Source organism: Nesoenas mayeri (assembly GCF_963082525.1).
Source record: "Nesoenas mayeri genome assembly, chromosome: 1".
NCBI lineage: Eukaryota > Metazoa > Chordata > Aves > Columbiformes > Columbidae > Nesoenas > Nesoenas mayeri.
In genome coordinates this window covers 196,505,355-196,518,257 of record NC_137541.1, presented here as the reverse complement: position 1 = coordinate 196,518,257, position 12,903 = coordinate 196,505,355, and the positions used below count along the sequence as shown (strand labels likewise).

General features: G+C 37.8%; 1 protein-coding gene across 2 annotated transcripts in view; it reads right to left on the bottom strand.

Annotated features, from left to right (window-relative positions):
- Window positions 1–1,714: 1,714 nt before the first annotated feature.
- The window catches only part of CWF19L2 (CWF19 like cell cycle control factor 2), a 68,960-nt gene continuing 57,771 nt past the window's right edge, over window positions 1,715–12,903 (bottom strand). The window contains exons 13-18 of one of the 2 annotated variants that reach the window (XM_080342140.1): window positions 10,061–10,273; window positions 8,080–8,196; window positions 5,593–5,748; window positions 4,153–4,233; window positions 3,092–3,193; window positions 1,715–2,216 (exon numbers count right to left, since the gene is read on the bottom strand). In XM_080342140.1, coding sequence (XP_080198266.1) covers window positions 2,076–2,216; window positions 3,092–3,193; window positions 4,153–4,233; window positions 5,593–5,748; window positions 8,080–8,196; window positions 10,061–10,273 — 810 coding nt within the window. In that variant the 3' untranslated portion in view covers window positions 1,715–2,075. Of the gene's footprint in view, window positions 2,217–3,091; window positions 3,194–4,152; window positions 4,251–5,592; window positions 5,749–8,079; window positions 8,197–10,060; window positions 10,274–12,903 lie in introns of those variants that run through there. The other variant, XM_080342141.1, reaches the window with a different exon arrangement.

The following is a 12,903-nucleotide window of genomic DNA, read 5'->3' as shown; positions in this document are numbered from 1 at the left end:
CAAGTTAGATATCATTTGTGAAACACAGCACTTCCCTTGAGGAATATGAATTTTGAGAGAAGTGATATTTAGAAAAATTGCATCTTCAACACAGTATTGGATAAAAAAATTCTTCATGGCCCTAAAAGACACACACCTCTGCTGCTTCCCGGGGGACACATGAGACCAGGGGCAACATTTGCTTTCAGAGAAAACCACTTTTAGTCATGCTTTACACCACCACGACTGCACTTTACCTACATTTGCTTCAGTGTTACCACATTCTCAGCAACTCCAAGCAGCAACTCTTTCATGTCCTATTTGCTCTGTAATCTCTCCAGTAGACTAAGGACAATCAAAACTTACTGAAGAACAGTAGAACTGGCTCTTTTATCCGTGGCTTGCTGGTGAAAAAAAGTAGTTTTTATGTCTGATTCATACTAAAACTAGTGTGACAGCTTATTTTTAAGGTATTTCTCTTGCAGTGACATAAAGATCCTACAGAAAATGATTCACAACAAAGAAGACTTTGCCAAAATGGGGGAAAAAAAATAAAAGGTACTAACTCTTCAGGAAATTTGCAGAAGACCACCAAGGGACTAGAAATGAACACTTATTCAACCTAGTAATATTTAGCGACCCTTTTCTCAACCTGAGCGGTTCACAACAGTTAAGAGAGCTGTCCAGGGCAATGGTGGGTGGGAAAGGAGTGGGAAGCATGTTGGGAGACCTGCAGGATGCCTTGACTTCTCCTGCGCTAAGGGCCCCCATTTGCCCTTCGGAGCCGTTCCGTGTGGCACCTTCTGTTCACAAGTCAGTCAGCTCTCTGTCCCTCACCTGCTGCGAGGATGCTGTGGCAACATTTCCATCCCTGTCCTTCTGTCCTTGTCCTATTCTCCCAGCTCTGCACCTGTGAAGCCTGAGCCTGCTACGGCAGGTTTCCCATGGAAAGGGATTGACACTGATGTGAGAATCTCCCTTTCCCTCCCTCCCACACTCTCCCACCCCCATTTTGTAAATTTTACACAAAAGGAAAAAACAAAACCTAGTGCATAACAGAGCCGTCCTTTAAACAGTGGACAGGCAGTTCTCAGTGATGTCCATGCACAGAGCTTAATGATCAGTTACGGTGCAGCTCTTGTCCGGATCAGAGTTTGCTCCGATCAGCACTAAAAGCATCATGAGCAGGAACAACCAGGAGTGAGTTTAAGCAGATCTCGATGAAAACTATACAGTGATTATCAGAAAAGTATTATGGCGGGCCACCTGCAGCACCAGAGGGGATGCCCAGGGCAGAAGAGTCAGCTGAGGAAATCCCTATGATCATTTTCTTCTTTCCTGGCCATCACAGACTGTTTTCCCTTAAGGTTCTTTCACCCTCCTCTTTTTCTTTTTTGTTTTTTATTATCATCAAAAGTACCTGTTACCACGAAAGCTGACATTCGCCACCAGCAACAGACTGTCTCATCAGCCTTTGTGCAACAGCCCAGCTTGAAAAAAATACTACTTCATACTGAAAATAAGTACAAAAAATTGCACTAATTCTTGTGCAGGGGGGCAGCAGCAAATCTATCAATCATATCCCATGTCTGTATTACTGCAATGACCTCAACTTAAAGAACACAAGGACTTGAAATCAGAAAATTATTTTTCTGTGCAGCTTCCATCTGCAACAATGTATTTGTATTAATCAAAATGTTCTTACAATGTAAACCACTTTCTGTAAAAAGTCACCATGATAATTAAGCACTGGCTCTATACTAAATACAAAATAGAAAAAACAGTTGCCTCAAAGATGATAAAAACTCAAAATGTAGCTTCTGCTTTTGGAAGAACTCCAGTAGCCACAGGGATATTATTCTTTTGGTTCAGCTAAAAACCAAAAAACTAAAACCACTGTACACTTCTGTTTTTCCAGGCTTGCAGGTTCATGTCATTCGCAGTGCCAAAAACAGAAATAGGTAATCAGCAATTAGACAATATCCTTGGTTTTAAAATATACTAGTAGTGCATAACACACTATTGTTATTCTTAACATATGAAATATCCTTTAACATAATTTATGGCTTGTATAGTCCTTGACCGCAGGGGTGTACTCATTCTTTCTTTTTGGTAAAGTCATATGGTTTCCACCACTGTGCAAACTGCAACACCTTCTTCCTCTGCTCCTCAAAGTTCTGTCTGATTCCTTTTCTCCAGAGTCGCGGTTCCAAGTCCAGCATCCCACCAATGATTTCCTTTGCAAGTAGAAGACAGATAATGATATGTGAAAATTAGCATTTACTTAACACTATTTTCCCTTAGAATAAAGAAATACATATTTTCAAATTAAGAGATTGTCACTGTTTTCTTTGAGTGCTAGTTATTAAAACTTGAAATTCTGAAAAATATATCAATCAAAAAATTAGAACCGTAGCTGTTGTATGGTTGCTTCAGCAAAATTCTTTTAGGTATAGCATAGCAATGGACTGCATAAAAATCCTAACATTGCAAGATTGTTAATATGTTAGTATGCTTGTGACTAAGAAAAAATTCAGAAAAAAGAAAGCTGCCCGGTTCACTTTTAACTCCTTCTGAAGTTACATTTCTGCCCAATCATTCTTGATGTTTTTGCAATATTAACTCTTTGAATAAATGATTGCTGTGATGTACTGTGACATAATAAAGAAAGGAAGAATTTATTGCAGGTCTTCCTGTATATATGATATTCTCTATACCACACAGAGTAATTTAACCATGGAAGTATTTTACTAGGAGTTGCCTGTGAGACTCTGTGTGTAATCACAAGTCCGTGCACCTATATGAGAACACTCTGGCCATGAAAACTCTTAAATAGATGTATTTTCCACCTATTAGAATATATGTCAAATATCTAGACATCCTACTAATTCAAAAGAAACATGGATCTAGAATCACATTCTGAGTATGAGACAGCAAGAAATCAACTACTTGTTCATTCAACAAGCCAAGTTAAAATGAGTCACCAAGAAGAGCTGGCTAACAAACTGGGACAAGGCACATCAAAGTGACTGTTCTGGCAGCACCTGTTTTAATTACTTAAATTTTACAAAACAGGGCATAATTGGTAAATCGATCTTTTACATAACAATACCTTTCCAAAGTAATGAGGAAACTTGTATTGATCTTCAATGACATGAGCAAATCCTCCTTGCAGCCCAAAGTCCACAGAAAAGTATGGTAATCCTTTAGGAACCTATACACGCAAAAACATTTTTATACGTTTAATAGACTGTAGGTATTTACTTGACATCCTCACAATGTAATGAATTTGAAAGCGGTTTTGCAGTTGATGGTATCACATCCTACACCTTCGAAGAACATGAGTTGAGCAGAAATTTCAAGACAACCACCAGCAAGCTGCATCTCTTACAAATACGGCGTTGTGTGATAACAGCCATTCAATCCCTTGCTCTACTGCATTTATACTTTCTCTCCGTCATATCAGGCTTCACATCTCATTATTGAAACTCATTTCCTCTTTCTCTTAAATCAGGATTTTTTTAGTGCAAAGTTGCTATATTTACTAAAAGACGCTTTCAGAAATTAAGTATTATTACTACATAGTAGTAAACTACTTTGTGGTAAGTTTATCTACCACACATCTTTAATACTAAGAAGATGGAACAATCTTTGAACCTAATAGTTTCAGCATTATTCCTTTAAGATTTGTATATACAAAGATATTTCAGTTCAGTATCCAGGAGACAGAGAGGGTTATTGTTCCCTTGTTTTAGGAAAAAAAAAGCTTATAATGCTATTTATATTTTTGCTACATAAACTTGGCAACACAAAAGGCTGTTCTAGGTCAATGAAAAAGACACACCATATTTTTTCCAGGAAAGTAATTTGCAAATCTTTGATCTACCTTAATTCTTAATCAAGAAAATTATTCTGGTACATGTCCTCATAGTGCCAGCTTTGTTCTCAACCAATACGTGCAGCTCAGTCCACCTATTGTTGAAATAAATGGGAATCTTTTCCCTGATGTTTGTTATGAGCTCACTCAGCCTTTTAATTCTCATCATGTCTATTCCATCTCCCGACACACTAATCTAATTGTGTTCCCTTTCTTCTCTCTTTGAAACACTTAACAAAAAAGATGAGAAAAAATTGCTGAGAAATTCAGCGTTCTCAATACATTTCTTTACTTACAGATTTCCGAACATCTTTTGAAGAAAGATCAATTAACTTCTTGTTCACGGACCACTCTTCATCAGATTCCATTATAGCTTTCTGTAAAAACATTTTATCTAAATGTGAAAATAGTCTTTCAGAGGAGCAAGCAAAGAGCTAACTTTTCAATGTAGTGACGTATGTTGCACTGCAAGTACCAATTATTTCTGAACAAAGTAACTTTATTTTAGCAACCTTTCAAATTTCCAGAACTTACATACTTTATAAAAGCATCGTATAATATCTTCAAACTCATTTAATTCTATTCCTCTTTATTTTTAATTTAACTTTTGCCTGACACAAATTATCTCACAACTCTCAGCTAAAAGGTCACATTCTTTTTTTACTGAGCTCATACAAAAACCACTTATGAGTTCATTATAGTAGCCTTTTTTTTATTTTTTAAACACTAAGAGGAGAATCCAGCTTAGAAGAGTAATTATGATTAAACCTTCTCAAGCTGCCTCTGTATCCTCCATAGTATAGAAGTAGGTATAGTGTAGTATAGTATAGGTACCTTTTAAATGTTATTTGTTGTATATTGTAATGATGGAAACTCCTGAGAGAAAGTTTTATGCACATTACATCACAATAAATTTTGTATCCTTTAACATTCAGATAAAACCCAAGTTTTACCAATGCTTGAAATACGGCAATGAAATCAACCAGGTGGAGAGTTTCAAATGTGGTAGTTACTGCACTACTGTTCATCATACTGACCACCCCACTTCATCAAAACCCAATCACACTATTTATTTCCAGAAAACAAAAATAATATTTCAAAGCACAAATAAAAAAATTTACTTAAAAAAGGCAAATCATTATCTAGTTGCTGAAAGCCAAAACGCTTCTTTTGCAGGCAGAAGGTTCAACGAGCTTTTCCTTGCAGGGTCAGCGGAAAGAGACTGGAAAAGCTACAGAAGAAATACTTACCATGCTGTCTAATGCTCATCAAAAACCTAAGACACATATCAAATTTGGGCCTACTGAAATAAAATGGGGAAGAAATATTATATACTGACATTTTTTACAACAGCTGGTATTATTTTGTCATTTTATGTTTGCCAAGCACATGTATGGGGTTTTAAGTTTATACTATAGGACTTAATTGAGGAATATGGCTATCCTTACAGCACTTCAAGAAACTACAAGTCTCTCGTCTTCCTCCAGTATTTGTCAGTGCAGTCAGACCTGAGGCAACTGCACAGTGACATCTGGCTCTTCCCCTGACTGCCTGAAAAACAGAATTACCTCACAGGGCTTGTTTTAAGATCAAGTAACAGGTTCAAAGAATGAATCAAGAAGTAGGATCAAAGAATCCACCTTCTCAAAAATAGTACTTGAATATTAAAAAAAGAAGTAATAGATGAATTATGATGAACACATTCAAATGACCTAAGAAAAATTATTTTCATGTACCTTAAAGTAAATTGGAGCCATATCTCCTACTTCTTTTGGAAGAGGAATGCATTCGTAAACCATGTGATACCGTTTCTTCATACCCATGTTTGTTTCTAGGAATACGCAGTCCAAGTCTTTAGCTTCAAACATTTTCACCAATGCACTTCTGAACATCTGTTTAAAGAAAAGTGTAATTTGAATAAGCTTTTCAAAGCTTTCAGATATTTTATATCATTTTACCAACATATATTATATTCATAATAAACTTATGATAAAATGGATAACAGCAGCAATCATACTGGGAAAATGCCGTATTATTCAACAATTTAACATGGACTATAGTTGCTAAGATACGAAGACAGGAAGTCTGGAAAACTATTGTGAAACACACATTATAATTAACACTACAAACTCAGTTTTAATAAATACCACATATTTTTACAGTTGAAATTAAAGCTATGTTGAACTTCATAACTGTGATGTTCCATAAGACAATATGGTTCTAACAGTAGGTCCCAAGCTTACAATTTCCGAGTTAATGTCTTGCCTTGTATTGACTCCAGATACCATTATCTTTCCAATATTCATCCCAATTACACAGTTTAAAAGAAAAAAAAAATGACATTTCCACTAGGCATGCTTGACCTTTAAGGAAAATATTAACATTGCCTCCAAAGAAAGCCCTGGCTTTAATTGCCATCTTCACTGTACAGCAGCTTGCCAAATGCAATACTGTAATACATAGCCCTGTCCTCAACATTACCAGTTCCCCTTACAATTAGGTGCTGCACCTATTCCAAGCGTATTTCAAGCTATAATTCTGCCAGCTCCAGTGTGAGGGCCCCGCACACTCTCGAGGCAGCTCTGACACGGTGGAGCTGTGAGCCGGGGTCAGCCGCAGCAGGAGGAGGGGAAAGCACAGCTGTGAGCAGCCGGGCCTGGCCCCGTCACGCAGGAGCAGCAGCTCAGCTCAGGCTGAACCTCTGTCCTTGCCTAAGTTTCAGGGATGCCTGTGCCCAGCCTGGCTGACCGTGAGCCGGACTTGCTGACTTGAACCTAACTCATCCCCGCAGACCCGTCTAGCCATCACTGGGCTACAGCTGACGCTTGTCTAACCATGGGAGCTGCTCGCTCCTCCTGGCTTGGCTGCCATGGCACTGCGCCGTGTCAGTGAGGTGACTTCCCCACCTTGCCCAGCACCACCCACCCCTCAGCCTTTCTATCCCTGCAGAGCAGGAGTGCCAAATGCTTTTTCACCGGGGGCTACATCAGCCTCACGGTTGCCTTCAAAGGGCCAAATGTAATTTGAGAACTGTATAAATGTAACTATTCCTACATACATCCTGTTTTCCTCTATTTAGTTAAAAGAGATTAAGATAAACAGAAGATACAGAATAAGCATTTACCACTCTTCTCCATGCTCTGTTTTACTTCCCAATTCCTATTTGTTGCACTAATTTGCCTCTTATCCAACTTCCTTAGGCATTTCTGTTCATTTCTGTTTTGGAGGAGCATAATTTACTATGAAACACTGTATAAAAATTAGATCAGCCCTGGGAATCAATGTGGGGAGAAAACTTGAAAAGTCAGAGAATCATCTGCCAGGCTTAAGGTAAGATCAATGTTACTTAACCTATTCCAAACTCATTAATCAACCTGCTTGTAAGTCCAAGCAACCACAAACAAAAAACCCTTTACCTAGTCTGAAGTAGTACCCATGATTTTTATGTAAGAGGTTGCAGGTTGTTTTCCCCTTGTAAAAATCCTGATGGGGGGAGGAGGGAAGACCAATCACTGTCCATCTCTTAGTCAGAACCTGAGTTTCCTTTTCCAAAGAAAACGGAACTTAGAACTTTCTAAATGCCTTCGTAAGAGAGTCGGAAAGCACGACCCATCATGTTTGGCACTTAAATCTAAAATTTGTTTCAAAAAAGTAGGAAATTGTATTCTAACAGAGACCTCACTGATATGAAAAAGAATGAGATAGTTCTCTCTCAATTATCATCCACCCAAAACTCAGATCAGCTTTAAAAACCCGAAGATATGTAAACAACATAACTTCAGCTCATGTTTCATTATAAGGCATCTTTCTGCCCTGACAATCCTTTTCTTTTCTTTGGCACTCCCACGGAAATCTTAACTGCCACGCCAGTTATTCCACTTTCTGTAGGGGATCAGCTATACCTACATCACAGCCCTGAGAGATGTTTGTCCAACCTGGTTTCTAAGACCTCCAACAACAGCGCTTCTGCAGCATTCCAGGCAACTTCTTCTAGTACTAACAAGTGAGAACTTTTCTTCAGTGTTTACCCTGCATCTGTCTTTTTTAATTTTCGACCACTAATTTTTATCCAAAATGCAAGAATGTTCTGCCCCTTAGTGGAACCAGAGAAGAGCTGCCAGGCTGGAAATTATGAAAACAGGTACTTAATGACACGAGTATTATTATTCAAAACAACATTATTTTACAGAAATGTGAGAAAATGAGACAGTTTCGCAGCTGACCTGGATTTCTTCCCAGATGTCTTCATCCAGAAGAGTGGCTGCAGTATGGTGCTGCAGAGGGGCTATCAGGCAGTGACCTTCAGTAAGGGACTGGTTCCGTGGTAGAGACAAGTAAACCTATAAAAAGCAAATAAAAACTAAGTGCCCATTTTTCTAGCATTAAAAACCTTCCCATTGCTAAGGCTCAGAAATACATCATTTGCTAAACTTCAAACAAATGAAAGTCATTACCTTCTAATTACATCAAGGTATTAGTAATTTTAGTATTTTTTTTTAAAAGGTTCCATTATCCATCAGTAGCTCCAGTGAACTAGTAGTATTCAGGCACCAGCTCCACCAACAAAGCAGTAATATCAGCTTTACAGACAAATTGGTAAACTAACTATTATGAAATCATACTATTTTGTCCACTACAATACACTTTTAATACAGAAATGCATACATATATATATTTGTATTAACCTAATAAAATATAATATATATAAATGCATACAGATATAACTATATCTCTGTATATCTATCAGATATACAAACACACATATATATGTATACACACATAGATGCATATCTGTATGCACTTTCATATAGAATCCTAGAATGGTTTGGGCTGGAAGGGACCTTAGAGATGTATCTAGTTCCAACCCCCCTGCCATGAGCAGGGACCCCTTCCACTAGACCAGGTTACTCAAAACCCCATCCGGCCAGGCCTTCAACACTTCCAGGGATGAAGCATCCAAAGCTTCCCCGGGCAGCCTGTTCCAGTGCCTCAGCATCCCCATGGGGAAGAATTTCTTCCTTAAACCTGATCTAAACCTACCCTCTATCAGTTTAAAGCCATTACTCCTTGTCCCGTCACTATAAGTCCTTGTAAAAAGTCCCTCTCCAGCTTCCTCATAGGTCTCCTTTAGGTTCTGGAAGGCTGCTGTAAGGACTCCCCAGAGCCTTCTCTTTTCCAGGCTGAACAAGCCCAACTCTCTCAGCCTGTCCTCACAGCAGAGCCATTTCCAGCCTTCTGGTCATCTTTGTGGCCTCCTCTAACCCCTTTCCAACAGGCCCATGTCTTTCCTGTACTGAGGCTCCAGAGCTGGACACAGGACTCCAGGTGGGGTCTCACCAGAGCAGAGCAGAGGGGCAGAATCAGCTCTCTCCACTTGCTGGCCACGCTGCTTTTGATACAGCCCAAGATACGATTGGCTTTCTGGGCTGCAAGTGCACATTGCTGGTTCATGTCCAATTTTTCATCCACCAGTACCCCCAAGTCATGCTTCACAGGGTTGCTCTCAGTCCTCTCATTTTTTATATCTCTATCTAGTTATACATATGTGTGTGTGTATATGTATATATTATCTATTACAAAACAAGTGCAATGTACCATCAATGCATATCTATGCATTTAATTCCTTGGCCTATAAAAAGTTTCAAATCAAATTAAAAACATCAATAATAAATTAAAACTTTGGTTAAAGAATGACAAAAATAGCCTATACTCAATCATTTAATATGTTATAAATCCAAATATTTTTGCAACATTTAAAAGCATTAACAGAAACAAGAAGGTTCCCTGTACCAAACTATTTCAAAGCATTTCAGGCTTAAAACTGGAATTCTCCACTTTTTTTTTTTTTTATATCACTGAGATATAATGTGATACAGTGTGATTTAGTCTTCGACAAGTCCACCTACAGTTTAATCTCTGCACTCAGATCTTTCATTATTGCTCCTGCCTTCCACAAATCCAGAAAATCTGAAGTTCTAATATCAAAGATTAGCTTTATAATTCATGACAGATTTATATCTTTTTCTCCTTCACCCTTGAGGAATTTGTGAAATGAATTGTAAGGACATGGAAAATAAGATGCAGAACAAAAAAATCATTTTGCAGAAGCAATTTTGTTCTTAAGCTTAGGAACTCTAACATTAACACTGCCTTCCTTTATATCTTTTTTATTTTTACATTTGTGTTAAATAGCTATTTTCTTACCTTGGTGCCAATTGCAATAATAAGATGTTTAGAAAGTTCACTGCTCTCAAAGCAGTGTGGGCACTTTTCCATGCGTGCAGCAAGCTGCTGGTGCTCATGTATTGCTTTTCTTCTTTGTATTTCTTCCTCTTCCCCACTGCGCGCTCTTTTGGCTGCTTTGGAAACAAACATATCATCCAGAGTGTAGTACTCCCTGTCGGTTTTTTCCATGAGCTGAAAAGATACACAGAAAAAATGCGTGTATTTATACATACGCAACAAAAAATACTTAGCTCTTTGTAGCATCCTTTATTGAGAAAAGCATTAAGTGTGTAAGCAGTAGCATTGTTTCCTTCCATATAGCACCTGCAGCACTTGCTACCACCAGATACATCTCCTGAGAGCGGTCGTACGCAATCTTAGACAGCACAGGTATGAAAATATAGATGAGTGACAGCAGTAAGAAGAGTATATTACTATAATATATTCCATCTCAAGGTAAGGGCTAAGTATTTCAGTATTAACTTGACAAAATTTCAGCTTGCTTTCGATAGCTACAAATTTTTAAAAATCATATATTATCATATATTTTATTTTAGTTTTCCTCTTCCTCCTCCTCTCCTATTACAACTATCACTCTCCATCAAATCATCTCTTGTGAAATAACTAGATCATGATTCTGCACCTCATGCCCTGTGAAAATACGCCAACAGTTATTCTTACCTAGTGAACAGCACTAAGCTATTTTGTGGATAAAACAGTCTTTGTCTTTAATATTTAGTCTTTCTTGAATACAGCTGTTGCTAGATATGGATAACAAACACAATAAGCACATTACCAGAAACAACACTGAATGATCCACAGGTTTTTTGTTTGCTCATTAATTGCTACATTTTAGTTAAATGTGCCATATTTAAAAGAAAACTCTGAAAATACTAAATTTGTTACGAAGACACGCTTGAGGATCAGTGGTGTCTTAAAAGAACTTAATAGTGGAAACCCATACAAACTGGCTACGTCTCATCTAGATGATACTTGGCAGGGATGGAGTCTGTAGAGAGGAACCGGAGGAACTGAAGGTGACTCCAGGTGACGGAGCACATGGTAAGAAGGTGGCCTCACGGCAACAGCAGCAAGACACAATTAACGGAAAGGAAAGCAAAATAAAATATGAGGTCACTGGACTCAAACCCAAATGAGAGTAGATTTCACTAAGTTTAAAAACTCACTGAACCCCTACATATATATGGCATTAAGCTTTATCAATCTTTTTTTTTATTTTGATGACAAAAAAATCCCATGACATCTTGCCTAAATCAAGACTTAGCAAGTCTTGATTGTAAAGATTAACTTTCTAAAGAACTTAGGAAAGTATTTCTCCATTTTCTGCTTTGGCTGCTCTACACAACTTTAAAATTGTGTGCCATTAATGCCCTAAATATTCAACACATATAGCTAAAGCAAATGCAAAAAAAAAAAAAAATTCTAAATAATTGTTGCAAGTTTTTCTCTTGAAATGAAATTCATAATTCAAAGACTCAAACCTAGAAGTAGGTCTGAAGCAACATAAAGTCCAATACACGACCTTGAGTGGAGTCAATGAAAACGAGCACAATTCAGGAGACTTAAAAACACCCAGCTACGAATGCAACCATGACAACGAAAAGGGAAAAACAAACAACAAACCAACCAATCAGCCTTTGGCAAAAGTTAAGACACCCAAAAGGACTATGAGAAAGATTTCCCAGTTGCATCATAGAATTCTCCTAGTGCTTCCTGGAAATCCAATGGTAGTATTTCAGGATTCAAAATTAAAAGTTCTCAAAGTGAAGGGAAACAATGGAAAATATTAAATTATACCTTCACTTCTAATATTACTAAACAGTCTACATACATAAGTGGAATGTGTAAGCTCCTACTACAGCCTGGTTCCCACCCAAGGTCTGTGTTTCAGAGTAGAGTAAGTCAGTGAAGAGTCTTAAACAAAACTTTGGATTGTTCCTAGAAACAAAAAGGTATGTAGAAGAGTTCTTCATGCAGCTAGAGGCCATGGGAGCCAGACAACATTGCACTTATGGTTTAAGATGCAATATTTATCGGTCAACAGAATTAGATGAAGCACACTGGGAAAGGAAGTAAAATAAACATGATTACTTTGGAGAAGTGAAGGGATGAGAAAAGGTAGGTAGCAATGCAGCATTTTGGGAGAGGAGCCAAAGTAAAGGGATATTTCAAGGAGTATTCACAGATCAGGCTCAGATTAACTCTACCACAGAGTCTCTACCAGCAACCAAAGTATAGATTCCATTGCAATACTAATGAATAACTGGATAACAAGGAATGCAAGGCAATTCAAGAAACCAACACCCCAGCTTCAAAGACATTAAATAAGTGCTTGAAAGAATCAGGGTCTAAGAAAAAAAGTGTTTTAAACATTTCAATCTGTCTCTGCAATAAAAGATGCCTAGTCATTAATAACTCATGTCCAATGGGATGTTCTTCAAGCACTATACCTCTCCCTCGCTGAAGAAATACAGATAAGGACAAAGTTGAAAAATGAGGGCTTATTTCTTTCTCCCTTTTCACACCTTTAAGGAGAAGCTTATGAGACCTTTATTCAAGTCGTAAGTCTAGAACACCAATGCATAGTGCTGTTATATTGCAGTTCTGAGACTAAAAGACCAAGTTACAGATGGTCACCCTGCCTCTGAATCTTCATTTCTCGCCATGTATTATCACATCCTTTAGATCACTTTAAAAGAGTGTTAAAATGGGATATATTTTCACCTCTAAAAACAACAATCATGTAAGGAATAAGAATCTCTTTGCAACTCCTGTATTGTCACAGTGTCCTTCCAACATAC